General features: G+C 40.2%; 1 protein-coding gene across 2 annotated transcripts in view; it reads right to left on the bottom strand.

The window, feature by feature from the left end:
* Positions 1-16,198, bottom strand: part of LOC126298438 (guanine nucleotide exchange factor C9orf72-like) — an 86,165-nt gene extending 69,967 nt beyond the window's left edge. Inside the window, exon 1 of one of the 2 annotated variants that reach the window (XM_049989766.1) lies at positions 13,520-16,198. In XM_049989766.1, coding sequence (XP_049845723.1) covers positions 13,520-14,257 — 738 coding nt within the window. In that variant the 5' untranslated portion in view covers positions 14,258-16,198. The remainder of the gene's footprint in view (positions 1-13,519) is intronic. The other variant, XM_049989764.1, reaches the window with a different exon arrangement.
* Positions 16,199-17,818: the final 1,620 nt, after the last annotated feature.

The raw sequence follows: 17,818 nt of genomic DNA, 5'->3' as shown, positions 1-17,818 counted from the left end.
ATAGCTGTGCAGCCAATTGCTGTAATAAAAAGGATGAGCCAGGCACTCTGCTACAAACTAAAATCTCCAGCCCAGACACTTCACATAACTTTAAAACCTTCACCGCTCTCATCTCGTCATCAGTTAATAGAGGACAGATCCCCACTTAAATCTGCTTCTGCCAGTTTATCACAACATAAAATGCACTCAGTGAAAATGTGGCATACAATGATTTGTAAGTCACATGCATCACACACATGGGGGTTCTTCCACCAGAGTAAAAAGCCATGTGAGGCTTACTAGAGGCAAGTAAGGGCCATTTCGTTCCAAAAGAGTGACCAGCAGAAGGAATGCCATGGTCTAATACTTGGATCCACCATCCACAGTTCATTGCCATCACTGCCACCCACTCCTCTCACAAATGCAGACCTAGCAAGGTGGTGCAGTGGTTAGCACACTGGACTCACATTTGACAGGACGATGGTCCAAAACCTGTGTCCGGTCATTCTGATTTAGGTTTCCCATGATTTCCCTAAATCACTTCAGGCAAATGCCAGGATGGTTCTTTTGAAGTGTGGGTAAAACATTTTAAAATATAGAGTGTTTTTATGGAAGACCTTTCCAGGTCCCAAAGGTGTGATAAACATGTAAGTTTAAGAGTCAATGTGAGGCCTAGAAACCTCACAGTGTCTTTAAAATCAATAACAGTGTCCCTCATCCTCAATAAAGCAAATTTAAAATGGAACACTAACAGGTAAAAAAAATTCAGACAGACTTCTCGGCTGAGAAACTGAAACCTCTCGTCAGCTTATTCATCCAACTGTCAGAGCACCAGTTGCAACTAATGAGTTCTTGTTGCAAAGCTCAAGGAGAAACAAAATACGGAGAAGTTGTCAACAAATAAGGATCATAGGATAGGACATTTAACTACTAACATGTTACAATTAAAAGCAATGACAAAGACAGTTACTATTAAAAGTCACCTTGAGAGACACTGTCCTCCTGCTCAAAGTCATCAGAGAGGACGTTATTGACTTAATACCTAAAACAGTGTGGTGAAAAAAAGGGGCCATATAAGGTACAAAGACCTCCTCGAAAATCCCTGAGCTATCAGTCTGGGTTCCAACACTAGCTTTCCGTATAGGCTGACTTCAACACGGAGGCAAATGACTTCATGAAACTACATGGCTGTGTGGCCTTAAATGCATTCTTCCCATCAGAATAGGAAATGCAATGGGTGACTTTAACCTCCTGTATTTCCTTCTCAACTGCAAAGATAGGGCATTCTTGCTCCAAACTGGATGGGCTTAAGAACAATTGACACACATGGATGATACAGCACAATGAAGACCTGGTTTGTTGGTAGTGAAGCTCCATCTTCTACATGTATCCTGCCCATTAAAACTCAAGGTGGTGTGATCAAAGCATTGACACCTAAAGCAATGCACGGGGCGTAACTTTAAGGTGAGAAAGCTTGCCACAATATACTTGGCCAACTTCAGTAGATTTGAAGCTGGGATAAATGACGCTGACTGCTGAAGCTCACCATCAAGCACTTTTAATGAAATTCTGTACTCTAGTGACAAGTTCACCTTCCCATTCCTGAGGGAGTTCCACAGTATTGATATTCCCAATGTCTCGCACCTCACAACTCCTTTACAACAACTGAGCCCAGCGTGCTGCTCACCATTGATAGTGTATTCTCCAAGTTGTTTAGCATTTAACAACCTGTTCACTTGGGTAGCCTTCAGTGTCTCTATCAGAAACGTCCAAATGTGCAGCTTCTTGATGGATTTACATTGTCCTCCAAGTCCCTCTAGAGCTTTAAGGATTTAGAAATGCAACACTTTTTCAAATAAACCTACACAGCAATAAATACAAACAGGATGTGGTCCGTTACTATTATTGCTTTGTCTTACATTCACAGTCATTGCAGCTGGACCAGCCATTCATGATCTCTTTGGTGTCTGAATGTTAGTATTGCCCAATGGACCAGTCAAACTGCTCTGAGTTCGAAAAAGTAATTTAAGCTTCATGGAAGGGGCAAGATAAGCTAGAGAAGTACGTGTCCACGTGGATGGAGCCCCACTTGCCCGGGTACGACTTATAAAAATCAGGTGTGGCAGTTTCCTCATAGGTTGCCAGCTGACTGTTCTGCCTCAATAGCTATGCCTCTTATTGGTGTGCAACATACCTTGAGAGTCATGATTTTTTTAAATAGATGCTTATACCAGTCTCACAATCTGAATAGTTAAGCCAAGATTCCCCCTTCCTTGATGCACAACATTCCACTGCCATGCCACACAGTGGTTGCTGAAGCATATCCAGAACTTGCGGGTATTCAGAGGACTGGCAGTGCTCACCTGCCACAAATCAGGTAAGCTGAGTTCACCAAGCCCATACTCAACAGACGAATGCTGAGCTCCCTGAGGTGCTTGCCACTTAGAATGACATTGGGGGCGGAGCGGGGGGGGGGGGGGGGGGGGGGGGGGTTCATCGAATCCCTCTCTTGCTAGAAGAGAAAGCCATGGGCCATAGGACAAAGTCCTACAGATTGCCACACCTATTTCATCACAGTGGAGTAACGAGAAGAAGGTGCACATCCACCAGACGTGTCTCCCCCCCCCCCCCCCCCCCCCCCCCCCCCTCTGACTGCAACATGTTGCAATTGTTAAAGTTACTCTTTCTTTCATCAACATACAATCTCCTAACTCTACAGTGAGGCTTTTCTGTGGAGGCTACCTCTGTCACATCCATTGGAGAGCAGACAAAGTTAATTAGTTGCATGTTCCATGTATCACATATGCCACAACCTGCTGCAACGTGGAATGCATAAGTGGGTTTAAAGATAAGACACATTTGCTCTTTGCAGATATGATTAAAAGCTGACCATTTACATAACTGGCATTTTACTTTAATCTTAATCTGTAATATGCGCAATAAATGTATTTAACCACACACAGAAATTATCTACACAAAAAGTCCTCTATGAATTAGGAACTGTTGAATGAAAACATTTTTATTGTGAGCCACCTTTCTCATTCTTCCATCACCAAAACCACTAATTACATGAAGAACATATGTTGCTGAACATAGTGCCACAAAGAGCTATTACAAATGATTTCCAATTCCAGCTCCAATCAATATGCACTTCCCGGAATACTGAACATTCAGTTTTACATATTTCTTTTCCTCCACACTTTCCTGTTAGTGGCTAGAATATATCCTGCCTTCGTCAAAACTGAGTGAACTGTGTTTTGTCTAAGTGACAGGCCATTTACTGAGAACTAATCAAAAACATTTCCAAATAATTCATTTATTGAAACTTCCTGGCAGATTAACACTGTGTATTGAAATGAGACTTGAACTTAGGACCTTTGTCTTTTATGGGCAAGTGCTCTTCTGTCTGAGCTACACGAGCGTTACTCACAACCCATCCTCACAGCTACACTTCCACCAATACCTCATCTTCTACCTTCCAAACTTCACTTCATGTCACCACAATGTCGTTTCTTTCAAGAGTGCTACTACTGCAAGCTTTGCAGGAGAACTTCTGTAATGTTTGGAAGGTAGGAGATGAGGTACTGGCAGGAGTAAAACTGTGAGACAGCAAAGTTGGACCTCATAAAAGCCTATAACTGAATATCTGTGGCAACAGAGACACCCATGAAATTGCAATAACTATGCCCTTTGGGCTATCTGAATTTCCATACCCACTGTACTACCCATGAAACGATTTGCGTAAACTGATGATGTGTTGGTGACCTTGTTAATCTACGAACACGGTAGATAGCTACACACAGTTTTATGAATGTTTGATGACTACGGAATCCTCATAAATCCAGCCAATAGCGCCATCAGTAGTAACAAAGTGAGGATTTTGGGTTTGCATGAGCAGTATGTATCCAGCAGCTAGGCACATTGTAGCACTTACAATATAACAGAACTCGGAGAGAGTATACAAAGTGTGACGGTGCTTGGGGATGATAAGCTTTTACTGTTTTTATCCAAAGCCCAGGCAGCACTCCGTGCCGTATCTCCCAGCCCTGAAGCCTGTGGTTCCACATGTTGTCACTTGGACTGACAAACTACGGATGGCAACTGTAGCCTGCGAGACACTCTTGTTGTGCATCTGATTGCAAGTGTCCCACCCGTGATTTTCTCAGATGCCTCAAACTGTGCTGGTGGTGCTATACAACAACAGAATGTAAGCAGACCTCCCCCCCCCCCCCCCCCCCCAAGAGATGCAGTCCTCTTGGCCACTATTTTACACAAAACTTTTAGCAGGCTATGAAGCAGCCAGATACTTGAGATTGACGGAGGATGGACAAGCATACAGACCATCAGCCACTGACTTACATTGCTGCGAAATTGTATAGAACGGAAAGCATTTTCACACCAGTGCGTGTCATTGAGCACATGGCAGTGCAAAATGACAATGATGAATTAAAGGACTTGATGAAATGTGAGACAGGCTTGCATTTGCACCACATGCAGCTACCAGACACTGATACAATGTGACAAGACTGACATCCCTGATGGTTTGGGGAGGGGGGGAGGGGGGTGTTGCTCCTTAAGTAGGTTGTGCAGGAGCAGCAGGGAGGGAAGCGCCCCCCACCATCAAGGGGACAGGTGGAGTCTGACGGCTCCGAGAGCCAACTGTATGCAGCAGAACGGAAGATGGAAGAAATGTTGTTGTAGCAGTGACATAGGTTGATGTCATACGCACAGGATGTAGCCTTTCATATTATCTCTTAGCCTCAGTGTAGGTCAATTGGTCCAGGGTCTTGTATTCCATTATTTTTCTTTCTTTCTGGAGAATCCTGTAGTCTGGCGAGCAAGGCAAATGGTGCTCTCTGCAGTTGACATAGATGGGAGACGGGCTCCAGGGAGCATCGGGATGTGAAGGATGTCCACAATCCCGACAGGTGACGCTGGAAGTACAGTGAGAAGACATATGGTCGAACTTCCAGCACTTAAAGCACCGCATCAGGGGACGATTTGGGTCTTTTTCTTAGCACTGAAGATAGACATTGATTACTTAGTGACTGCTGAAGTTTGACCACCAGCAAGAGATGCCGACCAGGGGACCTCCCACGGGTGCCAACCAGCCGCAGCAAAGGCCACCTGGCAGGCTGGCCATTGCTGGGAGTCCCAATGCCCCAGGGGGATGGGAATTTACTCCTTGTCATACGTGGGGATTTAACGACACAGGCATCAGCAAGCGATCCCTGTGTGGTCAGGGGGCTACAACCAACCAACAGGGTACATGGGGGGGGACCACAATGGACTGGCTACCGTACTGGATATCAGGCGCAAAGAAGTCCATTAGCAACGTCAGCGCAGAAAACGATACTGCATCGTGGATGGAGGAAAATGCACCCAGGAGGGTGATCCCGTCCAATAGCTGAAGAATGGGTGGAAGTTCAGTTCCACATTGACAAAGGATGCGAGAGGTCTCAGCCCATGTTGGACATGATGCACCATGTAAGGCACCCTTCCCCAATTGGCTCGCTCTTCAGAAAAAATTGGAGGAATGGAGGTCAAACCCTACAGGGGACCATCACATAAGGCCGAAACGTGAGAGACTCCTTTTAGTCACTTCTTATGACAGGCAGGAATACCTCGGGCCTACTCTAACCCCCGGACCCGTAGGGGGGATCCACATTGGATCAACAGTGGCTGACACTAATATCTGTCTCTCATCTTTGCAGTAGTGTGAGAAGTAAACGCAAGTAGCACTTTTGTATCTTTCTTTGTAATGGAACCTATGTGAACAACATTTAGTATTGCTGCTTTTGCTTTTATATCTTCAATTTTGGTTCGTGTGCCCTGCACGAGCATTTGAACACCAACTTTAGTACCACAAACAGCCTTTACATCTCAGAAGAAGTCTTTTCATAATACTTCATTGTGGTAGTTGCGTAACCCTTTCGTGGGCAAAATTATTAAGCAGGTTTTTTTTAATGAATGGAGAGCAGATAGTAGTTAACAGATAGGTATATTTATCATACAGAATATCAAATTTACTCCAACTGTGAAAGTGAGGTCACTGCCCTTCCTTGGAGTTAAAAGACAAAAACAACTTTTTCAATATATGTCATATTTATTTAAAAATTTACTTCTCTTGTTAAAATGATTGTTCACAATTACTTGCCATGAAATTTTCTGAAACATGGGTCTATGCAAAGTGGCATTTGACAATACGTACAAACACTGCGAGTGCTCTTTTCCACAGCTTTGGTACTACAATGACGGCACATCCAGCAGGTTTCTCCTAAAATGGGTTGATGCTCCCCTAAAGCCACATGACGAAAATCTTCCGGTACTTTACCCCTTTTTGCCAGAAAGACAGGTTTTTGTCCATGCCTTTTTTGGGATGAGAAGCCCGCAATCAATTGTCTGGCTAGATGGATCCTGTATGTGAGTTGATCATGCTTTCTCTTTTACTCAATTTCCATAGGATAAAACTGTTCACTGCAGCAATGTCCACCAGGAAATAAAATATTCAGTGCCACCATTTTACAGAACGTCTGCCAATTGCTTACCTTTCATGTAATTGATGAAACTTATCGACACCACCCATTATTTTGTTGTATTCTGCTACAACTTCAGTACAAGAAATCTCTGTACTAGTACCATCCTTGTTTTTCCTTTTCACTGTGGCTGTTTCTCATGGGTCATGAACTGAGGACAGGAAAGTGACTGGACAGTTATCCATCCATCTGCTGCAGAAATGGCTCCTTTTGTTTCAAACTGGAATTCTCCTCATTCCAATTTTACGTTTTCCTTCATAAATTTGGGCAAATCAAAAGTATTTACCTTATACTATAGCTTTGAGGGAAAAAAAATCACAAAATGTCATGCAAACAGCACTGAAAGACTCCTTTACAGAGCAACACTCAGCTATACAATGCCTCTGCATGAAGATACAGCAAAAACGGCAGGAACTTCCGATTAGAAGTAGTACCCTATTCAATTCACTAGGTGGCAGCACTGTACAGAGGTGGGAACTGTGAATCACACGGGACTAGGAGCGAGTTCATTGTAGTGGGAAGCATGTTTCCCACAGCTCACGAAAGGGTTAAGGCTTCATGCAGTGTCCCTCCAACAGCCAAACGATTCATTTAGTATCTTTCTGTCTACGGCACTATACTTTGCTTTATACCTATTGTGTAATAGGCACTCTTCATTTAACAGTTATTTTACAGATACATTCTACTGTGGATGATTCTTCATGTTGTGAAGTGTTCTACTGGGCACATTTATATCCTAAGTTTGGTCAATTATTTTCTAAACTTAAGACCAGTTCAGACACTAAAAATTTGCAATTATCCTTTGAGATATGACTTTGTTGGCTCTTTAGTAACCAATTTTTAGTTGCTCTTTATATTTTGGTAATCATTGTAGCAACAACCAGTATCAGTTTCAAAGCTGACATTCTCTTTTTGTTGGGTAAACTGACCTTTCTGATACTGGATGTCATCTTTGTCCTGTGGCGTGGTGGTGGTGGTGGTGGCATTGTACCCATCATACATGCACAAAAAGATCACTGACAATATTCGTATTCTGTCTGTATTTGTTTTTGGAATGATGATTGTGTTGACAGACTGATCTGTGCAAATCCTATTGTCAAAATTACATTGACAGATTGTAATTTGTTTGTGGGTTGGCAAAGCAGTATTGAATGCTTCGGTTAGGCCTATTTGATAGATTAGATTAGATTCAGTTTTTGTTCCACGGACCCAAAAACAAGATTATTCTCATGGATGTGGAACATGACAGAAAGTATAACATAAAAAAACATCTGAATATACTACTAACTACCCACATCATTTGTCAGGAGATTGTCAAAATAGGTGAATACATTACAAGAAACTGGAACTGCTAATATTTAAAGAATTAATACACTGTCAGAATGAAACACAGTTATGCACTTTTAATAAATTTATCATACACAAAATACCTAATCTTGAGAGTTGTGACAAAGTGCATTCAAAACCAAAATCTACCAGACATTTTTACTTAAGCTGGTCTAACAGTCCCTGTTAACATATTCATCTATGGAGTAGAAGGAGTTGCCTATCAAAAAGTCTTTCAAACTGTTTAAACTATGCTTTATCTGCAACCAAGTTTTTAATGGTTGCTGGCAATATATTGAAAATTTATGTTCCTGAATATTGTACCCCTTTTTGGACCACAGTAAGTGATTTTTGGTCTTTATGTAGACTGTTCTTATTCCTAGTATTGATACTATGTACTGAACTATTGGTTGGTAACAGAGTTATTACTTGCAGCAAATTTCATTAAGGAATAAATATACTGAGAAGCAGTGGCTAGAATACAAAGTTCCTTGAACAGGTTTCTACAAGATGCTCTTGAATTTACACCCCAAAGGATTCTTATTACACACTGTTGGGTGCTACAAACTTTTGTTCAGTTTGAGGAGTTACTCCAGATTATGATACTGTATGACATAATAGGATGAAAATATGCTAGTTTTTTACATTTGTATTCCCTACATTCGATATCACTCTCACTGCAAACATGGACTTGTTTAGGCAGTTTAGCAAGTCTGTGGAATGCCCTTACTAACTGAATTTATTATCGAGTTGTAGTCCCAGAATTTAGCACTGAACTGCAAATAGTGGATCTTCTAGAAGTTTAATAACAGTGAATTAGTTTTAAACCAATTACTAATGTTAGTGAAAATTTGATTAGCTGTCATTTGTAAATCTGCACTTGGCTTGCCACTTACTACATTGCTTTTATCATCTGCAAAACAAAACAAAGTTAGCATCTGGCAATGCAACAGACGAGAGGTCATTAATGTACACAAGAAAAAGCAAAGGACTCAAGATGGAACCTTGAGGAACACCACATGTAATTAGTTCCCAATCAGATTAAGACTGACTGCTTACTACACAGTTATATCGCAACGACACCCTTTGTTTCCTGTTAGATAAGACTCAAACCATTTCACAGCCCTGCAGGTGACAGCATAATATTCTAATTTAATGAAAGAGAATGCTGTGATTCACACAGTCAAAGGCTTCTGGCAGGTCACAGAAAATGCCAGTAGCCTGTAATGTGTAATCTTATGAATTGAGTACATTCTCACTGTACATGTAAATAGATTTCTCTATATCATAACCTTAAAGAAACCCAAACTGTCACTTGGACAATATATTACTTGCAGTCAGATGATTAAGGAGATGCTTTAACACAACATTTTCAAATATTTTTGAAGAAGCTGGCAAAAGTGAAACTGGTTAATAGTTTGATGGCATCTCTTTATCCCCCTTCTTGTAAAGAGACTCAACTTCAGCATGTTTTAGTGAGTCTGGAATGTCCCATTGATAAGAGATTGACTACACATTTAACTGAAGATAGAACTCTCATGAGCACTCTTTGATTAACTTCATTGATAGGTTATCATAACCACTATAATATTAAATTTTAAGGATTTTATGATGTATTCTACTTCTTTGGCAGATGTGTGTCACTTCCATTTTATACTGAACCTGATAACCCCAAGCTGTCAGTAACAAAAACAAACTACTTGTTTAAGAGGTTTGCAACATTACATGCACTTGTTATCAACATCTCTCTTATTTTTACAGCTATCTGTTCCTCTTCCTTTTTGGCCCCACCAGCGTGTCTCCACTATATCACACAACAGTCCTTATTTTGTTGCCTGATGTAGTTATCTTTTTCTTATAATAAAGTTTCTTTGATTTCTGGAATACTTGCTTCAATATTTTGCAGTATTCTTTGTAATGAATTACAATGCTAACACCAGAGCTGTTCCTAGATAGTTGATACAGTCTCCTTTTTGTCCCACAATATATTTATTCCTTGTGTAATCCATGGTTAATTTTCGATTACTGTTTGATATCAGTATTATGTTTAGGGGGCAAACAATTTTCAAAAAGGAAGTAACTTTATTAATGAATGCTCTGTATTTTCCATTTGAGTTAGAAGTAAACATCTATCCATTTCATGTTTTTGAGCAATCTAAATTCTCAATTTTTAACTGATTTATTACACTCCTGTACTTACATTTAATGGATTTTTTATCCTGACGAGTTTCAACATGTAACACAAGATGCAAGCATGTCATGATCAGATAGCCCATTTACTACCGGTTTTCTGATATGACTTTTTCCCTAGATTTGTCTACAAAGCTGCAAAGTTCACAGTAGGCATTAAAATGAATGACAATGTTAACTGATTGCAATAATTGTTCCCTGACAGAGATTTTCAATAAACACACATTAAAGTCACCAGCAACCACTGTTTCCTGTAATTTTACTGTGAGATGGGACAGCAGAGCTTCCAGATTTTGTGTGAGGAGATTAAAGTTTTCTGAAGGCACTGTGTGTATACTTACTATTATAAAGGATTTATTATGAAATACTACTACTGTTGCACAAGCTTCTAACAAGGGTAACTCCCCATTGCACCCCTCTCAGTTTTATTGGTAAGGTGGCTCAGTGGATAGCACCTCAAAATCTGAACATAGATCAATCATAGAAACAGGAAGGTGTACTGAACAGCGGAAAAAGAAGCAAAATTGAAAAAAATTAATGGTCCAAGCTTAGGATGTGCACCATCTAGCAAACTTCATGAGCCATGGTGTCGTGGTTATGTGGCCATGGTGTTGGACTGCAAAGTGGGAGATCCATGTTTGCATCTCCTTTGTGACACCCCTCCCCCCCTCCTCCACACACACAAAACTATCAACTGTCTGTCCGGTCACTGATGTACCTGTTTGCTGTATTCAAATTTTTGTGTGTGTCGTGTTGTAACACCCCTTTGGAACAGTTAAGTGCAAGGAAAGGACCTCCAAATGTACAAGTTATGACTTGAGTTCCATTTTGGAAGTTTTGACTCTTGAATTCCATAGTTCACACCTGTTTATTTGTCGTTTTAGTTCCTGTGAGAGGTATATGCTGCATCTCACTATTCATCACATTTACTTGTGATAGTAATATTTTCTTATAATATGATTCATATTCTACAACCAATATATAGTATGCCAACTGCCAAGGCTATAGAAGGAGAACAGATATGACAATGTCCAATGGAAAGTTCACAATTTCGTGGGGCGGGGCGGGGCGGGTGGGGGAATAGGGAGTGAGTTTTGAACAGGGATCTGCTTCACAGTTCTACAGCATGACCACATAACTACAACACCATGGCTATCCATGTTTGCTCGATGTTGTACATCTTCAGCTTGGACCGTTCGCTGTTTCTATTTTGCTTGTTTTTGCACTGTTCAGTACACCTACCTGTTTTCATGCTTGATCTGTGTTCGGTTTTTGACAGACTCTCCACTGAGCCACCTGACCACTAAACCTGAGGGGGTTCCATATTTTCTCCACAGAAGTAAGAAGATAACTTAAATCCTGTAACATTTAATACATCTATACCAGTGCTCACATGATGTTCAGAGAGGCAGATTATACCAACTGGTTTGCTCAACTTGAATTCTACAATACAAATAATCAACTCATTAAGCTTACCCTTTAGTCCTTGGATATTTTGAGGCAATAAGGATACCTGATGTTGTGCACTCAGTGAATTACAACTTGATGAACCTAATCTTTCCGTCAATTTTTTTTAATATCTCTAGTTTCAATCAGAGGATTTCTGCATTAATTGCGCACATTAAAATTTCTTTCTGGCTGCCTGTTTTATCAATATGAATGTAATTTTCAGCCTGTCTCTGAACATCTTTTGTTTCTGCCCTTCCTACCCTAAAAAACTGCATTTCTGTCACTTGTAATCTCTGGTGCTTTACCACTTGTTATAGTGCGCCCCCACTTAAGTTATTTGATATCAGCCCAGACAGTTTTCCCTTCTCTTTCCTGTTGAGGTGAAGGCCATGCCTAGTTTAGCCCCACCTGCTGATAACAGTCAACAGGAACCACTCCGATATGAGACCCCGTACCTGATCCAAGCAGCTGTTCCACTTCGAAATTAACTCTCCTATGAGAAGAGTGCAATGGAATTGGCCATGGCACCCCAGAACAGATACAAGCACAACACTAACATGTTTCGTTGCTGAAGCTATCTATACCAGGTCATCCTCAATTGAATAATTAGGATCCTTGTCTATGTTGTTGCCTGCCCCAGCCACTGTTACCACGGTATCTTCCTTTGTGAAATCTTTGCAAACTGAACATACTTCCTCTATCACCTGACCCAGATTTGCACTAGGTTTCAAAAAAACGTGTGACCTGGTAACCTGACCCTAGTTCATCCTGTAACAGTTTGCCAACATCTCTACCATGTGAACCACCTAACAACAAAAGTTTCTTCTTCTTCTTTTTCATCTTATTCACAACTTTTTCTGACTTCTTACTTCTCAAATACTTTTTGAAAGTGTTGTCCTCAGATCTAGTAGATTTCCTTCTGAGCTATCCATTGTGAGTAGTTTTCAGAAAAGCATTTTGTACTGTTTAACAGGATGCCTTGCACTTTTTGGTTTCGCACACTCACATTTAAACTATCACCGTCCTATATAACTTAGACCGTTCACAGTCATAATCTACATTCCAGTAAATGCTGTAGAACCAAAATAAATATTGCCAGTGTCCTGTTCTTTCCTTGTCTACACATTTATGTTGTCGCAGACAACAGCAACATCACATATAAAAACTGATGTCTCATATTGGTAAATTCAACACACCTACAACAAAGTACAAAGGAGGGCTTCTAAGGAATTTTAACTCTAACACGAAGCAGTGACACATGCAAGTTGACAGTCAGGCCTTGGTAATTCACTTGGCAGTTAACTCAAGATAACTTGATGTAATTTCAATGAACACCATAATCAAAAACTAACAGATCTATCATAGTATAACTAAAACGCGAACACTGAAGGTTTTATGTAAGTATCTAAATGTGTGTTGACATTTAGGAACAGAGTACTGATGTATAATGGCAGCTGTTTCTTCGTGCAAAGAAATCTTAAAGATAAAATACAATAAAATTAAAAAGCAGTTCTCCCCACTTCTCCAGTAGTTACCTTGCTGTCCCCATACCAGTCAAATATGAAACCAGATAACTTATACATCAACAGATCCACTGCTTCCACAAAATTTGTTTCTGAAGCACATTAAATTCACCAAACAAATTTTTTGCTTTACAATTTTTGGTATCCTTCAGTAAAGAAATTTCCAGTGTGACCCTGTTAGGTACTGTTAATAATGGTCCCACCATAAACAGGATGTGTTGACACTGCACCCTTTCTTCTATCCCTAACACAGAACATATTTTTGGCATCAGCTACAATATCTTCTACTACATCCAAAGCTCATTATTCACATGTGGGGACAGGAAGGGCAGAAGAAAAGAGGGACTGGAAATGTTTTTAAAACAAGTTATTCTCAATACATACGCTTCAAATGGTATCAGCTCTATTCAAGTAGCACAATAATCACCATAAGAATATGGAAACCTAACTTACCCATGTTAGAACTTCTCTAGAGATGAATAAATCTACTGCTACTAGCACTACTACTAAACCTACCTGTAACTGTGTTTGGAGACGGGCAGCAGTACGAATGAGCCACTGATGACACAAACACCGTAACTCCAGGAAACTTGAATACTGACTCAATGACACCAACACAGAGATGGAATGTGGTAGTCTACGTTGTCCACGATGCACACGCACACCAAATGTTAAAGACTGAGCAATAATATGTAAGTCAGAAACCACAAAAATTTTAGGTCCCATTGCACTTGTTTCTGCTGCCTGACTAACAGTATGATTTGTAACATATCTAATAGCACGGATCCTGTCAATGTTGCATGTAGTTTTTTCTGCCTGTTCCATCCACACATGAACAGTCTGTGGACCCATTATATCATCCCATCTGGAAAGCACTATCACTGAAATAAGATGTTCTTCAGCACTAGGTAATACAAAGGAACTAGAGAAACTTGCATTAGCAGTGTAACTCACAGTCGGTAATTTTGAACCTGTGGTAGCCCCGACCCACATATTCTTTTCAGCACATGATTCAACTGCACTAATATGAATTAAATGCTTCACTTCATTTTTCACAGCATTAGCAATATTGGCACTCATGGCTAAGGACCTCACCATCTGAAATTCCTTCTCTTCTTTTCCCTCAAATACATTTAAACAGTCTCCTTCAGAACACAGGACGGGTGGACACTCTTGCTGATTTTCCACCTTCCTCTCTGAAAGTAACTGGCAGGTTTTTCCCAATGCTGTCCTTGCATCCATTACAACAAGCATACTGCACACACAGAAAAACAATCAGCTTGTATAATAATCACATTTTGTTGTGATAATACTAGATACGAAGAGTGGCTACCTCCATTCCAAATACATTTGTCTGTCGCACACCCTCAAGGAAGTAACAGAAACTTGTCAGTTCCCACACCAAAACCCAATTAGCCAACAAATCTAGGAAAGCAAAAATCCATGTATCATGATCCATCAGATCTGGAACTGCAAGGAAAATGATGCCTAATCCACTGATTGTTATAATGAGTGCAACATAAAGTCCTGTCATATCAGAAACGTTCATTATTGAATTTATTTTCCTTCCATCTTCTGGATTATTTTACATTTATTATGATTATAAACAGACATATCTTCTCCTAAACAAAATAAAACAAGAAATGACATTTCACTCAGCCACTTTTTGTAAGTGATGTGTTATCGTTCCATGCGATAATACCCGGTAAAAAGCTTCACGACGTCTGTGATCGTGCGTTAGCCGTAAACGGTCTTCTCTGGCAGTCACCAGCTGTACAGCCCTTCTTGTTTACTTGAAGACGTTATGGAGGGGAACTATCCCAGAACACACTGCAGCTCGACCCTCACGTACGACCGTAGTTGCTTTGCAACTGTTCCGCCAAGATACTGATATTTATAATGCAACGACACATATTAAAACTCTATCATTAAATTGGGTGGTTCTATTTCGTACTTTACTTAAATATTCTGCACCCCCACAAGATGTACTACAGACCCGTTTTTGCGAGTTATAATCAATTACTTTGCATTGGATTAACGACAATTTAACAGTCCGTGTTCGGAGTTCTGGGAGTTTGCATCTGGCAGTTTCCTAATTATTAGGAACGAGTATTAAATTCAACTACTGAACTTTGCTGTAACACTTTGTTCCATCAGGTACATTAAATGTCAGTTTGATAACATTCTGAAAACAGCTGTCATCCACCAAGCATGTTGAAGTCCACAACACATAATCATTTGCAGGCGGAAAAATTTAATACACACAGTCCATTCACTTCACATAAATTCCACACGAACAAATTATTCTCCTTCACTCAACAAACACCAAACATTGCAAAGACATAACGCCATGTTTACCTAAGACTTCCAGTTTTCCATAATCTTAACAACCAATGTCACCAAATATCTACAATAAATACTGCAAGAAAAGGTGTTAAATATTTTATGTAGGGAACCCTAGATTGTACATATATGTTGTTATATTTGTCGATGTTAAAGGTAGCTGACAGTGATCGTCACGTCACGGCGCCGACTTTAAGGAGATTACATGACTACCCAGAAGAGGGACTGGGAAATCGGTTTACGAAATCCAGTTTTGATTGTCAAATGTATTCAGGGTGATAAAGAAATAGACTGGAAACTTCAGACAGTGCAAATTGTTTCTTTCACTATGTGTTTGTGGCAGGCTTATTTATTGTTAAATAGCTCTCTGCATTGTGTGTGAACCGATTTTGGAACCATCAGTGGTAAATATTTATGCGGGTTTGCTAGCCAACCTCAGTAAAAACAAGGCAGTTCAATTATTAAAAGACAAATAGAAGATGTAAAGAGAACCTATAAATCTTGAAGGGGAAGATACTGACTGTTACACAATGACAGTTGCACAAAAATCTTCACTGAATTAGTAACTAAACTTAACCATACACAAATCAATTTTTCACGTAAAACTATGCTGAGCGCAATTTGAAGTAAGAAATGAAAAAAATTGATACTTCAACTTTCTAAAGTATAAAATGAGAATCCTCTTCCTCAAGCTCTTTGTATAGTGTGTAAAATTTCCCTTCTCTACCACATAATGACACTTTACGGACCCTCACTGTGTTTTTGTGTTGTTTTGCGCTTCTGTCTTCATTCTCTAATACGCAAGCTATCCTTGAGAGCTTCAAACCATTTGAGTCCAATAAATGTTATTTTCGTACATATGTGTTCTCCAGCATCTGTGCATATGAGCTCCTTGTTTTGTTGAAAATCATCTGGCAAAGATCTCAATTCTTGCAAAATAGAAAAAAAAGGCGAGGACAGCCATGCAAGTTGAGATCACATGACCTGATTTAACTTCCATGTGCCGTGTCATGATGGACAATGTGAATACACTTTGATGGGATGGTGGCGTGATGTGTCGGTGCTGTGAAGTCAGTCTGAATTTGCCTTCAATCATTGCCAGTTCCTCAATACCTATACTGTGCTGTGATTGTTTTTGTCACAAATGGTAACTCATAACCTTACTTTCACCATTTAGTAGTAGTAGACTGTGGTAGTAGGCTAAGTAATTTCACGTGACCTGACAAACAATGTAAGTCGTGCTTGGGTAGCTCAGTCGACAGAGCACTTCTCCCCAAAAGGCAAAGGGCCCGAGTTCGAGCCACAGTTCCACACACAGTTTTAATCTGTCAAGAAGTTTCATGCATATGAGTTGTTTACAATTTTTCGTACAACATACAGGGTGTAAATGGTATAAGCTACCAAAAAATCCTGTTAGTAGAACATACATAGTTGATTTAAAAGTCTAATAACATGTATGTCCATTTCCTAAAGTTGTCAAAAAAATACAGTTCATCTCAGGACAACGTTTATCGAAAAGTAGACATTACTGCTGCACATATTGACATTGTGAGTGTGAGTCGCAAAGACATAGGCAACATCGGTCTATTTGGTTGAGTCACTGTAACACATCAATTGTTGGCAGCCGTCGAGTTACCTGAGCAGACGTTATTGCAACTCCATTATATGTTACTATGGAAGGGAGATTTACTATCACTGAACTATGCGAGATTCATTTAATTTATGGCGAGTCAAAAGGTATTGGAGGGCAGCTGTATGAATTTATGGAGAACGCTTCCCACAACGAAGACTTTCTGCTCGCGGTTCTGGGCGCGCAGTCCAGAACCGTGCGACTGCTATGGTCGCAGGTTCGAATCCTGCCTCGGGCATGGATGTGTGTGATGTCCTCAGGTTAGTTAGGTTTAAGTAGTTCTAAGTTCTAGGGGACTAATGACCACAGCAGTTGAGTCTCGTAGTACTCAGAGCCATTTGAACCATTTTTGAAGACTTTCTGCACGACCCATGTTTGTTGTTATTCACCAAAGGTTTGTATCATCATAATTTCCTACTTTTACTCTATTATTTTGCTATTAATTTGTAACAAAGTACAGTGGTTATCTTTACCTTTAATTCTGCAAGAGAAACGATTTGTCCTGGTATGCTTTCGTTTTATTATTAAGTAAAACATGACATAATACAGTTTATGATTATGTATTTGCCGGCCAGGGTAGCTGAGCGGTTCTAGGCGCTACAGTCTGGAACCACACGACTGCTATGATCGCAGTTTCGAATCCAGCCTTGGGCATGGATGTGTGTGATGTCCTTAGGTTAGTTAGGTTTAAGTGGTTCTAAGTTCTAGGGGACTGATGACCTCAGCAGTTAAGTCCTATAGTGCTCAGAGCCATTTGAGTATGTATAATTTGCATAGATTGGAAGATACTGGCTCTTTACTACCCCATGTGGAAGGCAGAGGCCCACAATGTGAAGAATGTA

The sequence above is a fragment of the Schistocerca gregaria genome, chromosome X (assembly GCF_023897955.1).
Source record: "Schistocerca gregaria isolate iqSchGreg1 chromosome X, iqSchGreg1.2, whole genome shotgun sequence".
Classification (NCBI taxonomy): domain Eukaryota; kingdom Metazoa; phylum Arthropoda; class Insecta; order Orthoptera; family Acrididae; genus Schistocerca; species Schistocerca gregaria.
Note: the sequence above shows the minus strand (reverse complement) of the source record. Positions and strands in the feature narration are given on the sequence as shown.